The following is a 19,789-nucleotide window of genomic DNA, read 5'->3' as shown; positions in this document are numbered from 1 at the left end:
CCTGCGGTACTAGATGGTCGCAGGGAGTTAATAGCATATATCAGTTGCTGTCTTGTGATGGAAATTATGGAAAGGTCATCAGTAGGAGCAAATTGGGAGTTTTGGAGAGGAATTTCAGCAGAGGCGGAATTGGTTTTGAATCTTGAAATGTAGTCCATCCAGTTATCTAGATCAAGATTTGAATTAATGCGACTGTGTCTTGATGAGTATGGCGCTTTTCCTTTAGACAAGGTAGCATCAGTGTATCTCTTTAATGCTGATGCCTTGAGCCTGTTGAACATAGCTCTTGCTCTGGAGTATAGGATTCGATCTTGGGTTGTGCCAGAGATTTTCCACTGCCTGTGAAGGTACTGTTTGTTGTGGAAACTGCACGCTAGATCTTTGGTCCACCAAGCTCTAGTTCTTGGAGAAATGTGCACGGTTTTAGCTGACGCATAGAGGGTGACTGTATTTATCCATCTAGTGATTAGATCAACTGCGAGGATTGGGTCACATCCATCAAGCACATGCCATGGAATAGACTGCGCTGCCTCGAGGCACTTTTTTAGATCCAGAAAATTCGGAGAGAATATGATTTTCTTTTCAACAGTATTATGGCAATTGAAGTTGGGCATAGGCAGAACAAGAAGTAATGCAATTGGGTTGTGATCTGAATTGAAGGACGTTTCTGGTGGAATGTCGACTCTGCAAATTCCAGAACATAGAATCAAGTCAAGGCGATTGGTGCCTCTCGTTGGCTCCTCATTGATAATCGTCAACTTTCATGGAGAAAGATTGTTCATTAGTCGTTGAAAGAGAGGGCTCAGGTGGGATGGAAGATTAAAATCGCCGCAGAGTATGTGCGTAGCAGAAGGGTGTAACTTACTCATTATCCAGCCGGTAGCATCGTCAACTGCTGCAATATCTGGAGCTGGGGGTATGTAGATTGCCGATAAATCGATTAAACAGGCATTAAACTTCACAGTCACGAGTATTGCTTCATAAAATAAGGAGTTGCTAGATGTGACGTGCACAAATTTCAAGTTGGAATCTTTGACGAAGATGGCAACACCGCCGCCTCTAGATTGAGATCTTGACGTGAAGAACGATGAAAATCCAGCGGCCGGAGCATAGGCTATTGACTCCTGGTCAGGTTCAAGCCATGTTTCTGATAAACAAATTACATCCATGCTGTTGGACAACAAGAGTTGTTCGAGGGTTTCAAGCTTATTTCGGAGACTCCGGACATTTTGGTAGAAAATTCGAAGGGTGAGTTGAAAGGGAATTTTTATAAGTGCTGATCTATTTGTAGATTGTTTTGAACACCTCAACAGATTAGGCTTTGTGGAATTTATCCTGTTGATTGACAGTGATTGAAAAGCAGGGTTATGTGGTGTCATATCGGTATGTTTATAAGCAGTAGCTGGGGCAAGAAAGTGATTGGAGCTGGACATGTGGTGCAGTGGTTTTCGACAGTCGAGAGACACTAGTGTAGTTTCACAATTTGTTAGTCATGCAGGGGGGGAGCTGTGTCATCTTTCGGTTTTGCTCATAAGATGAAGTTGAAGTGGATGGTTTTGGGTATTTCGGTTCATAAAAAGGCCTGATTAAAGTGCCAACTGGCCATACAGATGTGGATGCAACAGATCTGAACGCCCGAATTTCGCAAACCTCTAAAGGACGAGTAATTTTGCATTTTCTTGAGTAAATTTGCAGATACTTTGGTATGCAGTTCTTTACTCATTGCAGCCTCAATTTCCTCAGCAGTTGTCAGTGGCCCCAGTCGGGAAATAAAAAGACTTCTGTGCTGGGAGGTGGAAGGCATGCTCATCGATTTCAGAATAGAGGACGTGGAGGTACCAATCCTAATCTGACATTTTTCCTTGATATTGGCAGGATGGCTCTTAATTTGAAAGGGTGTCCTGGGGAAATGAGGGTTCTGATTAGCTGTTAATTGAGATGAAATAGAACGGGTAGCTGCGATTTTTGCCCAAGATTGTTTGTTCATGACTGATGAGCAATGGGTGCTTTCAGGCAGCAGCACAGATGGTAAAACTGAGATCAATTTTGGAAGTAGGATGCTAATTTGGTGGGCTTCCACTTGTGGATCGCACCTCTGTTCAGCTGCTTGACACAAATTCATGACCGGGACTTCGCTGCTTGCTACATTAGGGAATTGAGGTTCCTCTGAAAGGTGATTGTCTCCCTGAGTATTTGGGCAACATTCCAATTCGGCGGGACTGTGTGAGGTCAAAATATCTTTCTCTGCGGATTGGGCGGTGATTTGAGTATTGATTCTGTTAGCTGGTTCATTTTGTTTGGAAAACTTATGAATTTTTAAACATCCGGTTTTGATTTGCATATTGGTATACAGATCATTTAGAGCAGACATCAGTTTATCTATTAACACAGGTATGAAATTTCTTTGCAACTCATCTGCTACAAACTTACTTATTGACTCGTTCTGGATTTCTGGCCTTGGGTTGTACTGTATGGACAGTGCGGCCGTTGACACTGTTCCTGGCAAAGAGATATCGGTTTGGATTATTGCATTATTATTGCTCCGGGCCTGAGAAACAGTTAATTTGTCATTGCTGCACGGCGGTTACAACAAGCTTTGCGACGAAAAACTTATCTCACCCCTGATACACCCCGGCGTTTTGCAACTGATTAACTTGGGTGCTTCGTTATGACAGTTATTGAGGGTATCCGCAGGGAGGATCGATTTAGCGGTATTACGATTCTTTGAAATTACATCAGATGGAACATCTCGCGACAAAAGTTGTATACTGACCATGTTATTCACATCAGAATTTTCATTCATGTTGTTATATTCAGATGGTCTGCTCTTGACTGTGTCTACCCCTTTTGATTTAAGTTCCATTCCATGCATATTGCAAAATGAAGCATGGTTGTTCCTTGACGTGCGCATCATATTCTAGATCGTGGTAACTTGTTCGCTGAGCTTTTTTTTCCGTTGTTTTTCTTTTTCAGAACTCATTTTGAGTTCTTGTTGAGTTGTTAATATCATGCGGATTTGCTGTTTTAAATGGTCCTGGTTGGTAATGACCGTATCTAGTCTGATTTGTAACTCATCTATATGGGATTTCAAGTCATGATGATTTGTGTTGCTTCGATTTATTGACGAGTTTTGCTCTGAACAAATTTGATTAATTAACTGTAGAGTGTCTGTACAATTGGTATCTTGTAGAGTGAATTTGGATCCAAGGGTTTTTATCTCTGAATTCTCAAAAGAGACTTCATCATCTGATAATTCATCAATAATCTTAGAGCGCGCTTCTTTTCGTTTTTTATCAGATATTTTCCTGGTTCGGTTTATCTCTGTTGCAGTACAGCCAGCACAAATCCATTCATTTTTTTTTTGCTTCATTTTCTTAAATGTTCTATGCGCCACTGAGGCACATTTGAGACAATATTCCATTTTGCAGCTTATACAGGAAAGCGTATTTTTTACCTGATTCTTGCAGATCAGGCATGTCTCTTTTCTCCTCATCCTCGGTTATGAAAAAAAGCTTTTTTCCCCGAGAAAACTCAAAACACGCTGAGTTCAGTTTTCGTTGCTTTTCTAAGCCGATTTCTGCGTGACAATCACACAAGGCCTGGTCTCCGAGTTTCTATAGCTTTAATGTTGTTATATGTGGCAGTCAAATTTGTTGAGGCAGGGAAACAATCGTCTACTTACAATTATGATTATGGTTCAAGTCTCTGAGGGAGTTAACTTTGCCAAAACGACCTTGGAGTAGGTACCAAACGACTCTGTTCAAGGCCTTAGTTATTGCTTTGTATAAGCTTATAAGTATACATCATGTACGTTAAAACTTGGTGTAGCCAGCATTAAAATTATAAAATATATTTAAAAAGTTACCTTTTAACTTCATTGCAGAAACAACATGTTCATCCAAGAGCTCATTAAATTCTGAGAACGGCCATACAAAAATTTATCATACTTTGACAACTAAACACACAAATTTTTAATTAAAGATAGAGTACTAAAAATACACAGCAGCGTGGTTACGGGGCCACGGTGGTATATTCACCGCTTCGATTCTAATTAAATTAAACACACTAAAACTGTCCAACTTCCTATTTTCTTAGCAGGGTTGTCATGAAAACTCTGCAGACACTAAAAACAGTTCATACTTAATGTTCAAACTAAGAAGCAAACTCCCAGTGGGAACGAGCCAATATCCTTCAAACCCCGGATTCTTATTTCCAAAGAGAAATACAGTAGTGAACAGCTAAGCCTAATTATCGACAATGCGCATGTAACTACAGCAAAACATGTTAGAACGCGGCCAGCAGAAATGCTAAGCCTAATGAGATTAGGCAGATAACGAGAGAGTTCTTACAAGATAACTCTGCTAATAACAGAATTTTCTCACCGACGTAATCCGCTTGCTTAGTTCTTTCAGCTGGCACACTTTTCCAGTGGAAGAAATCACTTTACACACATTAAATAATTCGAAATTCAGGAGCTCGAGAAATCGTGGCTGCGCTAAATGACGGCCATGACACTATACTCCAGGTATCGTACACTTTCACTGTCTTATCATACTTTTGGTTTCATTTTAGATTCATTTCTCGGCATGTTTCAACAAACATATTTTTCCTTTCAATACAAGCATTTGCTATTAGCTCCCTTTTATACTAATGCTTACAAATGGCAGAGCACTTACTATAAGGTTGGGCTTCACAACCCCAGTGTTATTTAATAACTTTTTTTATGCTTTTTATCTTTCTGCTGTCTAATTCTAAAGTTCTTCCCGTTCGTTAAACTATTAGTGTAATACAAGGGTGACGTGAACGTTCCTACTATCCTACTTCTATTGCTATTTTTCATCTTTATTTATTTAAAATACTCCTTTTTCCCTTCCCCATCCTCAATTAATACCCCATCCTTATACCATTTGCTTGTTCTAAATTATTTTTTAAAATACATTGATTTCCTATCTACACAAAATTAAAACCTACACTAAATTCTATACATTTATATTAAACATATTGATATTAACCATTTTTATCCCAACTCGATACTTATTTTTACCTATATAAATTACACTGCATTTGGACTACCTTGTCCATACTGCATTAGAAAGTGCTAACTTCATTTTCGTTGCTTTTTTTGGCCTTTCACTTTTCTTCTACTACTATGGACAAATATAGAAATGCAGTTCCTGATATATAGTCAGGTGTAGTCCCCTGATGAAATACCTGATCATGTATCAATATTTATTTCAGCTGACATCAGATCAAGCATTTTTGCATTACCTATATTAGACCATTTACTAAAAATGTTTCCCCCCCCAATATCTAATGACAGCTACACCATTTTATTATTTTATTAGTATTTTGATGTATTACTTTTACTTTACAGTTCCCCCACTTTATATTGGCTTGACAATTCAGCCCATAATTTTCTTAATTCATCATAACCTCTAGGACATTAACATTCTTTCACCTTTCATAGATCTACTATACTTCTTTTTCTACTTTCCTCACCCTTCTAGTTACTGGCACGTTGTGTAACTTTCACATCCATTTATGCATACTTAATTCAATATATTAATATAACTTACATATACTCTTGCATCCTTTAACGATGATTTGCACTTTTAGGTGCATTTGTCATACCTGATTTATTAATCCTGTCTTCAATGAACTCTTTTCATATGTAACTCTTTAAACATTACCTTTAATGGGTTACATTGAATACCCATCTATATATATATATAATATTTGAAAATTACAAAAGAGTTACCTCAATATTTCTTCATAGGATAACTTCTAATCTCCAGGCCAGATTAAAATGATTTAAGAATGGTTTAAAAATGCATAAAAACTTCTTTAAAATTATTAAATGTGTTCAACACTCTCAGAACATGAATGATCTGACACTCTTGGATCATAGATTCATCAAACCCTCCATGAGTGACTGAAAACATTAAGTTAGATACTTAAAAATAGATGTTGATAAAATGAATCATAAAAATAAAATCCACTAAATAAAACCGCGACAATGACAATAAATTATGAAACTTTCCTTCCTTAAGGGGACCAAGCTATTTGACTTCCATCGTGTTCACAGGTTGGAATGCAAATGCGCGACGTGCATTCCTCACGATATTTATAGGAGATTCCTCGTTAGTATGCATGCGTGTAAAAGTCCATGAATCTAAAATAAGAAACAGATGTCATATTTGATCAAGTTATTATATAGTCTCATTTCTAAGGTTTCCACAATTAGTAATTTTGTGTAATTGTGTTGTATGTTTAAAATCTCAGCCTTATTGAACAGGAAAGTGATTCTCATTTATGGTATGGAAAGACAATTCTGACGCCATGGCTTGTAATGCTCTAACAGACGCAGCATGTTGTTTTAGACACGTGTCGAAAAGAAACCTTGTCGATCCCACATAAGAGGAATCACAATCCCCACCTGTGATACTATATACCAGGTCATGAATTTCTAAGGGAGTGGAGGAAAGGACGGAATGATTTTTCAATACGAAATGAAGTTTCTGTGTTGGTTATCTTTTAATTTTGTCTCGAAGTTGTTGTAATTGTCTGAAGTATTTCTGTTTTACTGATATCCATGATTCTAGCACTAGCTTTATTATTTTGTGTGAAGTGGCATATGCTAGCCTGTTTATACCAGGAATTCTCTGCTTGAGATTAACTTTAGTGAATTTTGGCACCACCCTCTCAAAATTTTGGGACTACCCTTTTATTTCATATTTAAAAATCATTCTGTCCTTCCCTCCATCACTCATGGAGGGTTTGATGAATCTAGGGTTGAGTTGGAGCTTTCGACTATGATCCCGGGGCATTGCATAATTCATGTTCTGAGAGTGTTGAATGCATTTAATAATTTTAAAAGAAGTTTAAAATCAATTTAATTGGGCCTGGAGAGTTCAACTCTCCAGGCCCGACTGAAGATAGAAGTTATCCTATGAAGAAATATTGAGGTAACTCTTTTGTAATTTTCAAATATTACCAAAGAAGAGGATATATTGAGCCATAGCTGCTCTTATATTTATAGTAATATATATGTAAAAAAAATGAGGGGGGGGGTGTGGCAAAAATGAGCACTCAATGATATGATAGCAAGTATATCCATAAACAGATTTGGACACTTTCTGCTGGCTGCCATGACTCAGGAGTTCCTGGTTTTCCCTGTCTCTTGAGCAAACTTAAAATAAACTCTAGTGCTAGTCGATTTTTTTTTTTTCCTGTTAATTCCACAGTCTATTAAATTGAGGTTAATTAAATAAAGGATTTACTGCAATAAAATGAATTAAAATGCATAATACAAGTAACTAAATTTATATGGCAGATTAATCTGGATTAACACATCTGCTGCTGCATATATTTGTGTCCTGTGGGGGGGGAGGGTGTAGAACAAGTAGGGGAATGCTTTTTAATAAACACATTTCATCTGTGAAGGATCATCACTCCAAGTAATGCCAGCATCTGTTGTTTGTAGCATTCTAACATCAACAGATGCATTTCAACAAGATTCAGAATCTGCATCACTTGAATAGAATCCTATTTCAGTATCAGATGCACATTATAAAGAGCTGATTCAATGTTATCAGCTTCAAAATACTGCCGATCCCCGTTCCTTTTCAGTCCTAATATCCCAGACTGTGGATCCATTAAAACAACACTGTAGGGTAAAATTTTATGGGAAAACACTTTTTTACACAATTTTAATAGTAGACATATACATAAGGATGATGTTTTGTTTTTCACACACTAAAGAATTAAAATTCATCAAGCATAATCTTCAAAAATTTTTACCTTTTCTTCTTGTGGAAAATACTAAACTAAATAAAATACCTTCAACAAAAGCAAAGTACATATGAAACTGTGACCAGTATACAAGCTTTTATAGCACTCTCCAGACAGTGAAACTGATGCTAAGTAAAATTCCATCTGTAATACAATAGCCCAGTGGTTTTCAACCGGGGTGCCATGGCACCTTAGAGTGCCGCAACAACATTCCAGGGGTGCCACGTAATTTGGGTTCAAGTTACTTAAATTCATTATTATTTTTTAATTTATATGTTTATTTCATTATAAAATGGTATACAGTATCTTTTTAATTTTGTGGTGATCTATAATTGACGTTTACTTAGTACTTCTATATAAAGAATAAAATTATATACATAATTTGTATTATGAAATGTAATTTTTATAATTATATTATTGTAATAAATATCATATAACATATATATTTTTTAATATTACACACACACAAAGAGAGAATCGGATCAAACAGACAGAAAATTGAGTAGGGGTGCTGCAAAATAAAATAAATTACTTAGGGGTGCCGTTATTAAAAAAAGGTTGAAAACCACTGCAATAGCCCACGATTCAATTAGTGTGTGTTACTCTCAATTATTGTGCTGATCACTCAGTTGTTCATTTCATGTGCCTTTCTTTTTATAGTGCTCACTTACTGGGTGCAATTGAATGGAGGCATATTTATATTAAGACACAAAAATTGCAGTTTTGATGCTACATTCTGACAGCGAATGTGTTAATGGTATAATTAATAATTCGTTATACAGACTTATATGATTGAGCAACTCTTTTTGTATATTATATGAAAATGACAGTTTCCTTTTTAATGATGCAACTAATCACTTATCAAAAGAACATTTATGATACTGAAGCTAGTTAATGCCAAAACTATTTCTGTAAGCATCAATATTTTAAATAAAAATAAGCGAAAAAAAAAAAAAAAAAAAAAAGGCTTTGTTTGCTTTGTTACAATTTTGCAAAATACTGAACACTTTGGAATACTGAAGTTTACATGCCATACCAAATTCTGCTAAAGCCAAACATCCTCCATGCCATGCCCAATCAATTTCACGAAAACTAAATAGTTGAAGTACAGAGGTAACAACTTCATCAGCAAGTTCCTTTGGTAATCTTCCAGTTATTCTTCCTATACCTTTGGCAGCTGACCATCTGCAATTCAGGATTTAACAATAATAATAATAAAAAAAATCTATATTAATATCATGATATCTATCAAGACAGTTACAAACTCTGACCCTATCTGTAAAACTATTACATAATAAGTTATTAGAGGAATACCATACTCATGTAATTTTATGCTTCAAATAATATATCAGCAGGTTTTAAATTTTTTCAATAATTACATTTTAAATATGTATCACAGTAAATAAACTATTTATTAACCAGAAAATTCAGCAAGGTTTTTGATTCTCAAACAGGAATCTGTCCTACATCTATTGCACCATTAAGTAAATAATTAGTGACTAACAGTAATTAAAATATTAGTACTAATTTTTCAAATCAATACGATTAGTAAAAAAGTCAAATGATAAACATTTTTATGTGCAAGGAAGACCAGTATTACTAGAGGCCAAAAAAATGCAAGGGAAACCAACTTTTGCTACATCAATTTAAAAAAAAAAGAGTCTATACAGCCTAATTTACTTGTCATACTCTTCCCACTGCCTCTTAAATTTCACCAGATTGTCACTCTCAACTACTGAGGGAAGCAGTTTATTTTATTTATTACAATTATCAAAACAGTTGTTTGTTGATCAAACAACCTTTTTTACCTCCAACATTTATGCCTCATGGTTTTTGCATCCCATTTCAGTGTGGACTCTCCACCATTGTTCACTTTGTCCTCCTGCCTCATGATGTCTAGTTTCCAAGCTCAGTAATTCATATCTTCATTGTCTCTCCTCATATACACATACAAACATTAGTTCCTATTCTCATCTGATGACTCACTTGTCTTTTGAACACCTTCAAGGACCTCAATAGATGCAGCCTCCAAACCCAAATGAAATAATCTGAATGCAGTCTCATCACTGACTTGTATAATGAAACAAAGGTATTCATTTTGCACCTTCCTGATCACCTCCCTACACTGCATGATAATTTTACGCCCATTTCATAAGAAATTCTTTCATCTGAAATGGTCATCAATCATTTTTTATTGTAGGGTACGGTGTTTAGATTTCAGCCACATGCATCTCCAGACAAGTTAAGGTCAAAGTTTCGTAAAAGTATTAAAAGTCACTTGGCATTATTAGGGCTTAAACACAAACAGTAACTTCTGTACAGAGGTTAATTAGTAACTCAAGATCCATCACTAGGTTACCCTCTTCTCCAGTAGCAAGTGCATAAGTTATTATCAAGTTTTATTACCCTGCAGTGGAGAAGACTAGTGAATTACTGTGAGCCACCAAGTCCTGCATATATTTTTCACTGTTCAGTGACTTGAGATAACTACCACTATGGTGCCATCAGGCACATACTCTTCATTTGAAAGAACTCAGAACCATTGCCATAACCTTTTATTACCCTACAGTAAACACTGTCACATGCTGCAATTTCTTCATTTGATTTGGTTTGGTTTGATTTTTTGCAGTGCATGGACAAGTCTAGGCCATGAATGACATGCCAAGTCTGAAACTAAAATACAGGCAATCCCACATAACACGGTACTTCTAATACACAGTTTCGCTCTAACACGATTGATAAATTACAGCAATCCTCACACAACACGGTACTTATATAGCACGGTTAGAGAATTGCTGCAAACCTCATATAACACAGTATTTTTGAGTTGTTGTGTGTGTGGGGGGTTTTGTTTGTTATTTGGTTTTTAGGAGCATTAGCAACTAAGGCCATATTGCTCCGGGATATGCGGTGGTCATTCCCTGATCTTTCTGCATCCTCCATATTTGGTGGTGTGTGAGGGGAACTCTACTATTATGTTAGATGTAATTTTTCAACGGTTCCATTCTTTTTTGCGAATTTCCCGCTGTTGATTTGCTAGTTGTGTTATGCAAAAAAAATTATTGGGAAATTCCAGTATTTTATTTTGTTGGGAAAGCCCAGTGTTAAGTTCTGTGCTACTGAACTTAAGCTTGTTTGAGATCATAAAAAATTGACTTCAAAGTGTGCAGTTTGTGAGTTTTAAGGTTTTTGTAAGGTTATTTTAGTTTTTATTTCATTGTTTATACATTTTTCTGAGTATGTATTACTAAACTTTGTTCTTAAGAACTATATTGGAATAATTTCTTTGTTGTAAATTAAATTCCAGTCCTAAATTATGCCTAAGGAAAGTAAAAAAGCACCGCTCAAAAGAAACTATTTCTCTAGAATCAAAGATAAAAATTTTGGATCATCTCAAAAAAGGGGGGAAGGTATCACACAAAAAGTTTAAATTTCAATGAAGCAACAATCCCAACCATAAAGAAAAATGAACAGAAAATAACTGTTGTTGCTGAAGGATCCTTCATTTCTGCAAATAAGACAGCTCACCCCTGCAGAGTGCCAATAATTGAGAAAATGGAAAAAGCACTCAGTATTTGGATTGACAATAACAGTAAAAATATGGATCCCATTAGACGGCTATGTAGTTAATCAAAAGGCACTAAAAACTTATAACCATTTAAAAGAAAATTGAGAATCTTCTGTTAACCCAGAGTTTGTTGCCAGAAAAGGTTGGCTTGCGTGATTTAAAAACAGCTTCTCATTACATAAGAATTCAAGTGGAAAGTGCATTGGCTGATAATAAAGCTGCCGAGAAGAATGCAGAGGAATTTCAAAAAATTATTGAAGAGCACAGATACACATCACATTAAGTTTTCAAAGCTGATGGTGGAAAAAGTCTTTGGTAGAAAAAAATGGCCACCAGAATGTTTATTTTAAAAAAAGAGAAAACTGCACCAAGTTTTACGGCATCAAAAGATCATGTAATGTTACTTATGTGCAGTAAAGCATCTGGAGATTACATGATAAAACCTATGCTAGAATATGTTTAGAATATACCAATATTTAGGATATTGGTATAGTCTAAATTGTTTTGTGCCAGCTGTAGAAAACTATTTAAAGTGGAAAAATCGGGATTTCAAAGTTTTATTACTATTGTATAATGTGCCAGGCCATCCAAAAGATTAAGTCATTCAAACATTGATGTAATGTTCCTACCACCTAATACAACTTCTTTAATTCAGTCATTAGATCAAGGCATTATAAAAGTAAAGTGCAGCCATTATCAACCCACTGCAGGATGGAAGCCTCCTCAACAATTCATGCTGAGGGAAATGGACCATAATCTGCCACGCTGGTCCAGTGCGGGTTGGCAGATCGACCGTATTCAGCAGACAGGGGCTTGAACCCTGGTTTACTCAAAGAATGTGTGCTACTGCACTCCCACTCCTGACCACTCGGCTATGGACGCCGTTCAAGGCATTATATCTACCTTTAAAACTCATTACCTCAGAAAATTGTTACAATGGATTTTTGAAAAATTTGATTCCAAATCTATTGAAGTGATCGAGGCATGGAAACATTTTTCAACTGTAGACTGTAACAGAACCATAGCTTTATTGCTCAAAGAAGTAAAACAGTCAACATTAAATGTGTGTTGGAAAAATGTATGCCCAGAGTCAGTTCATTCAGAAAATATGGTTGAACCAGCAGAAAACAGAATTGTTGTGATAGTAGAACTTGCTAAGTGGGTAGGAGGGGAAGGTTTTGACGATATGACTACCGAAAAACATTCACAAATTACTGGTAGAAAAAGAGGCTGGAAAAGCAAATCTGGTGGAAATGGCATTGGATGAACCAAATCAATTCAGAGGCTGATAGCGCAGATGAAAATTCTGAAGTTCCAAATTTTACGCTAAAAAACATAAGGGAAAGCATAAACGTAGCCATGCAATTAGAATCTTATATTTTGAATGCAGAGTCTTCAACTGAAAGGAGCACAAAGTACAAAAGGGAGCTTCAAAAACGCTTAGCTGCATTCCATGAAATTTATAAAGATTTATCAAGCAAAAGCAAACAAATCTGGATTAGTGATTTTTTAAAGAGAGCGGAAGATACACAAAATTTAGATGCTGCAGAAGAGAGTTCAGAAGGCAAAGATATTCTGCAACAAAGAAAATGTTCTTGTTTGATTGTGCTTAGCAGCAATGAAAAGAAAGAAAGAAAGAAAATTAAATGACGTACATTATCTGACACATATGTATCACTGTTTGAAGATGTTTATTCAGTTATTACTATTTTTAATAAAAATTAAGTTTCTAACATTTACAAAAATGTATCATCTGCAAGTTTTTTGACATCAGCCAAAAAAAAAAAAAAAAAAAAAACCCTTCCCATTTCACCCATCCAGTCAGTCTAAATAATGTTTGTCTAGTTTAGCCTTAAATTTATTTAAGCTATTAACTTCCACAACAACACATGAAAGTCTGTTCCAGCAATCAACTACCCCCTGGCTAAAGGCAAACTTCCGCACATCTGTTCTACAACTGTCTTTCCTCAATTTGACTCTATGCCTCCTCGGGTTCTTAATCTCAGCAAGTGGAAGTATTCCATCAGCATTGAGCCTGCTCAAACCATTCAAGGCCTTGTACACCTCAATCAGATCACCTCGCAGGTGCCTAGTCTCCAGATGCTGCAAATTACAGAATTCAAGTCTCTCCTTGTAAGAGAACCCCTTTGTTCCTCTCACAAATCTTGTTGCCCTTCTCCGTACTCATTCTAGCAACTCTACATCCTTCCTAAAATGGGGCCTCCAGACCGGTACACAGTACTCAAGGTTGGCCTGATCATTGCCTTATACAAAGGTATAATCACCTCCTTGTCTCTGCTAACAAAATTCCTATATATAATTGACAAAACTGATGACTGGTTACAGATTTTAAAATAAAAAAGTGAGAGAGAGTGCAAGCTAGGTAAATGCCCTTACATACATTCTTTAAAAAATCAGCCCAATCCAAGTAGTCTCCTTCCCCTTCACTTCCTCTGAAAGAAAAATTAGCCATAAAAAAATTAAACAATACTGCTCGTGTATGTGTTATTTAAATAAATTTTTATTTAACAAACCAAGCATTAATATGTTATTTACTAATCATGACATAAGTACTGATGAAAGTAAGTCCAAAAATGGGATAAGTATTGACATTTTATAGCATTTGTGGAACCTATCCTTGACTGTTATATGAAAATGTGCATGCTAAAGCAAACATTTCAACTACATACCTTTTTATTCACACAGCCTTTTCAAATCATTCTGCAGAAGCTAATGCTTGCCATGCCTCTTGAACAACCCTCCCAACCTTCTTTGATCTATTCTATCAAGATACCAATCAAGAAAATTAGAAACAAAAGTGCCACCAAACCTTGAGGGGACCCAACTAATCCACTCTGGTAGTCATTTCTAACAATCCTCTGTTATATCCATCACCACCCCTTAATCTTTTCTTTTCCATAATCTCCATATGCTCCAGCGTGTACAACAACATCCTATGTAGAACATACTTAAATGTTTTATTTTACAAACATCTGGTATATAATGCAGCAATAAAATCTAGTATTGCATCCAATTCTCATGTGACTACATCACAGCAGTTTAGCAGATTAATCAAGCAAATATTCCTAAAGCCATGTTGTGATCTATTTAAGATATCATACCTCTCGCGAGCCACCGAAGAGTGCATTACATATCTCTGTAATGCACTCTTCATCGTAAACTCTGTGGACTTCTCACTGCCACTGAGGTCAAACTGATATTTACAGTGAGGATCTTATCCTTTGTTACCTCTCTGTGGTGAGACATTTGCCTTTCTCCAATTCAAGAGAATCTCTCAAGTCCAACAATGACCCAATGTTTAACCCTAATGGTAGTAGTAGTAGTAGTAGTGGCACTTGATGCAAGAAAGCAAAATGCATGAGCTTATGCAGCATCAGCCAAAAAAAAAAAAAAAAAATCACACCATTCCCTCCAAATGCCTGTCCAGTTCCTCCTTAAATTTATTCAACCTATCAACTTTCACAACGACAGATGGAAGTTTGTTCCAGCAATTAACCACCCGTTGGCTAAAGGCAAATTTCCGCACATCTATTCTATATCTGTCCTTTCGTAATTTGAATTTATGCCCCCTTAGGTTCGTAATCTGAACAAGTGGAAGGATCCCATCAGAATTCAGCGTGCTGAACTCATTCAAGGCCTTATACACCTCAATCAGATCACCGCGCAGGTGCCTAGTCTCCAGCCACTGCAATTTACAGAACTTAAGCCTCTCTTGATAAGAGGATCCCTTCATTCCCCTCAACAATCTTGTTGCCCTTCTCTGTACACGCTGAAGTAAATCTACATCCTTCCTAAAATGAGGCCTCCAGACCTGTACGCAGTACTCAAGGCGTGGCCTGACCATTGCCTTATACAGAGGGATAATCAACCTCCTTTTCCCTGCTAGCAAAATTCCTATATATCATTGACAAAACCTCATGACCTGCCCTGGCAGCCTGTCTGCATTGCTCAGAAAACTTCATATCTGACTGCACAATTACTCCCAGGTCTTTTTCATTTTCTACCACCTTAAGTGTAGTACCACACAGTTGGTACGTTTCTCTGGGGTTACTTCTACCCATATGCAGTACTTTGCATTTGTCAAGGTTAAACTTCAGTTGCCACTTCTTAGCCCATCTGCCCAAATTATCTAGATCCTGTTGCAGTAGCACACTGCCATTACTGTCATTAACAACCCTGCCAACCTTTGTATCATCTGCAAACTTCAACATTAAGCCCGATATACCTTCATCAATATCATTGATAAATATACAAAACAACAGTGGACCTAACACCGAACCCTGTGGGACTCCACTAATAACATTAGTCCAAGAAGAGCAGCACCCATTGATTACCACCCTCTGTCTTCTCGCACTTAACCATCCTTTTATCCATTGTAGCAACTTACCCTTAATACCATTCTGCTCCAATTTGTACAATAGTCTTCCATGCGCAACAGTGTCAAAAGCTTTCCTGAAATCCAAATATATGATATCAAAATTATTTTTTGCATCCAGTTCCTTTGTAACCACATCATAATATCCTATCAAATTTGTCAGACAAGACTTTCCCTTAACAAACCCATGCTATGTCTGAATTATTGCTGCAGTCCTGTCTAGATGATCCTGCAATGCATCCTTAACCAGCGACTCCATTATTTTACCCGGAACAGAAGTTAAACTAACTGGTCTGTAATTACTCGTGTCACCCTTCGATCCCCCTTTGTGAATTGGGGATACATTTGCACATCTCCAGTCCGTGGAAACCTCCCCTGAGTCCAAGGATGCTCTCATAATTATGGCTAAGGGTTTGCTTAGTTGCTTTGCCACCTCCTTTAATATAACTGGATAGATCCCATCCACCCCAGGTGCTTTCCTTACGTTTAACTTCAACAATTTCTCTTCCACTTTGCTCTCAGTTATTACAAAATCATTAAGTATCTTGCTACAATTTGATAACCTTCTGCCATTTTCAAACCTTAATAATTCCTCACGTGTGAATGTAGATGCAAAATACTCATTCAGTTTGTTTGCTATCTGAGCAGGATCATCAACAGTCGAACCATCGATGTCAAGTGAACCAATCAGATTCATCCCCTTTCTTTTAGAGTTTATATAAGTAAAGAAATCCTTGCTGTTTTTCTTAGCATCTCTTGCCAAGGATTTCTTGTAATCTGCCTTCGCCTGCCGAACCTTCTTTGTGACCTGATTACAGATTAACTTATATCTGCCACAGGCTTCTGAGTCGCTTGATAATTTATATGCATCCCATGCATTTTTCTTCTCTGTTACGAGTCTCATTAGTTCATTTGACAACAATTTAGGCCTAAACCTTGAACAATATTTCTTAATAGGTATGAAACTTTTAGTAGCTTCCACGATTAATTCCTTGAATGCTTCCCACTTAGAATTTACTGTTGGTAACATCGACAGTTGATCCCACTGTACTCGCCTTTACGGAAGCAAGAAAACCCTTTCCTTTATCCCTGATGGTAATTAAATCTTTAAGTAAATCCCACGTCAGTACACTGTGATCACTGCCACCTAGTGGTTCTTTTATCTGCAAATTCCTAATACATGAATGATCACTGCTGATAACCAGATCAAGAGTATTACTTTCTCTGGTTGCCTCTCGAACATGCTGCTGCAGAAAACAATCATCCAATAAATCCACAAAAGTCTGACTAGTGTGTGAGTGCCCAACCCACAAGTTCCAGTCAATATCTGGGAAGTTAAAATCCCCCATTATAAGACATTCCGATTTACTAGCCCACTCTATTTCTCTGTACAATTGTTCATTGTACTCGTTCAAGTCATTAGGCCTATAACACACTCCTACTCTTATTTTTCCTTTCACAGTGCTTATGTCACACCAAACTGACTCAACAGTCCACTGTTCATCTATATCAACTGGATGCACTTCTTTTGATTTTATGTTTTTCTTTATTAACAGCATAACACCTCCTCCCTTCCTATCCTGTCTATCCTTTCTCTACACATTGTACTCTCCAAATTCCAGTTCGGCATTCCTTATATCTGAGTGGCACCACGTCTCCGATATCCCAACAATATCCGCCTTTGATGTCTTGACCAACACTTCAAATTCATTAAATTTATTTACTATACTTCTAGCATTGGTATACATGCACCTATTCTTATTCTTAGTTACTCTAACACATCCCATATACCCACCTGTTTCACGATGACTGCCATCCGTCCCTGAAATCCACAACACCCCTCGCTCCAGGTCGCTACTTATTCTAATAGAAGTTGTGCAAGAATCACCTTCACCTCTGCCTACGGCTACTGTTAAACTATTAGTCCTTGTATCCCCCCAAGCTTTCCGACCCACCTAACACTGCCTCGATAGCATCAGCAAATATTCTTGCACCCTTTCTATTTAAGTGTATCCCATCCCTGTAGAAGCAGTCTCTCCTGTTAACAAGTACAGTCCAGGCTGAAAAAAATTCTATCCCTTAAGCCTTGCACAATCTTTCCAGGGCCGAATTGATCGACAAGGCTCTCATCATATACTCCCTCCTATCGTGTCTGGGCAGAATTGCAGACACTTTCAAATTCAACCCTAATTCACGACTTTTTTTCATCAGTGATCTGTACTTGTTAAGTAATTCTGCCGGTCTCCTACTCTTAATATCATTAGTGCCAACGTGTACAACTATATCACCTTTTGTGCCCCTAAAAGATGATATCTGCTCTACGTCATCAACCTTTGTCCCTGGCAGACATACCCTGGTCCTGTTCCACCTATCCTTTTTACAAAGCATGTTTCCCGTTTCCCTGACAATAGAGTCACCAACAACTACTAGTTCCTGTGGGACCAGCGCATTCTGCCTAGGGGGTTGCCGCTGTGTTGCGTGATGACCAAGTGCAAGCTCTGGTGTTGATGTGGGCAGCTGAGAGCCTGATGGGCCCCCCAATTTAGATCTTTCGAGGGCATCCACCCTGTCCTTCAAACTCTCATATAGGCCCATAACAACACTGAGTTGTCGCCTGATTTCCTTACTACATCGCGCACAGACAAAGACATCCCCCATGGCAATATCATGTTCCGTTCCAGACAGTTCGGCAAACATTTCACAAGCTGCACATTTTTTTAGGCTGTGATGCGTTGGAGAATCGCCCCCCTCAGTTCTCCCCCGAGTCACAGCACTCCTGCCACTTTGTGCCCGTTGCTTTGCTGCTCTAGTTTGGGGCATGTTATTTTAAATTAATAAGATCAATAAATTAAATTAATTAAATGTCAATACTACGCTATCTAATAGAAACAGTGAAGCGTATTACTGTTTCTATAATTATACGTTAGAGCTACCTAGCTACCTCAATTAAAAATTTGAATTCCCTATCACTATATACAAAAACAATGCCTGTAATATTCGAACGAAATAACGGTTTTATAAAGTATTATGTATATCTACAAAAACTGTTTATATAAATTAAAATAAAAATAACCAGCGTAATTATAACTATAAGACTACGTATTAAGTACAATATAAAATAACAATTATGTAAATAAAAAGCAAACACTTATCGTTTTTTTCGGAGCCTGTAACTCGCAGCTGTATTTTCTAAAGAGAGTCAGCGCCCTCTATCAGATGCATTCATTCAGTTTCCTTCAACACGACTGAATAAATACCATTGGTATTTATTCAGTAGTTTTTCTGTTAGGCCCTTTTCAATTATATCACTATCACTTATCTTGAAGAGCTAAAGTATGCTAATACAATATTCCCCAGCGAAAAAGGGACTTTGCAATCTGAACATCAACACAAATGTCTACTGAGTTCACTAGCCACATTGGCTGGATTATCTATGATTGGCCTATTTCTATTATGCAAATGTCCTAACTGGTTTACTCCTTCCCCTCTTCAAAGTATGTAAAAATAAAACTCCATGTTCTCAGATTTTTCTGTCTTGACTAGTATTGACTAGTTTCATAATTCATACTCAGATTTCACTTACTCAACCACCATCTGTGGTTTTGTTACAAATCAAGTTACAATCATTATACAAATCTGAGTCTCCCACCATTAAATTGTCCCATGCTGCCCTCTTCCATTCTTTCAAGTTCAGTAAATCCCTTTTCACCCATCTTGAGATCTTCCTTATGTGGTGCTTCTAAATAGAATGAACTCTCCTGTGCCTTTCACTTTGACTTGTATATGGACTTCAATTAGACCAATTGTAAAACATGTAAATCCACTTTTGATAAAACATTTCAGCAATATGTACCTTCAGTTGGTTACAAATGTCATCTTAGAAAAAAAAGAAAGCCCATTTGAATAAATTTGAATTTTTTGGTTTTCTCTAAGGTCAGAACATCTGCCATAGCTTGCTTATTTGTAATGGCAATTTGCATAAGACATCAATGGTCCTTGGCTGGGCTTGTGCTGCAGTTGCACATTTGTCCTTT

At 37.0% G+C, this 19,789-nt stretch overlaps 1 protein-coding gene across 1 annotated transcript in view; it reads right to left on the bottom strand.

The window, feature by feature from the left end:
- The window catches only part of Tbcd (tubulin folding cofactor D), a 256,208-nt gene that overhangs the window by 154,688 nt on the left and 81,731 nt on the right, over positions 1 to 19,789 (bottom strand). Inside the window, exon 6 of the mRNA XM_090389645.1 lies at positions 8,828 to 8,976. Within this exon, the coding sequence (XP_090245771.1) occupies positions 8,828 to 8,976 (149 nt within the window). The remainder of the gene's footprint in view (positions 1 to 8,827; positions 8,977 to 19,789) is intronic.

Source organism: Mastigoproctus giganteus, chromosome 2 (genome assembly GCF_048544385.1).
Source record: "Mastigoproctus giganteus isolate SK-2022 chromosome 2, ASM4854438v1, whole genome shotgun sequence".
In the NCBI taxonomy this organism is placed as follows: Eukaryota; Metazoa; Arthropoda; class Arachnida; order Uropygi; family Thelyphonidae; genus Mastigoproctus; species Mastigoproctus giganteus.
Note: the sequence above shows the minus strand (reverse complement) of the source record. Positions and strands in the feature narration are given on the sequence as shown.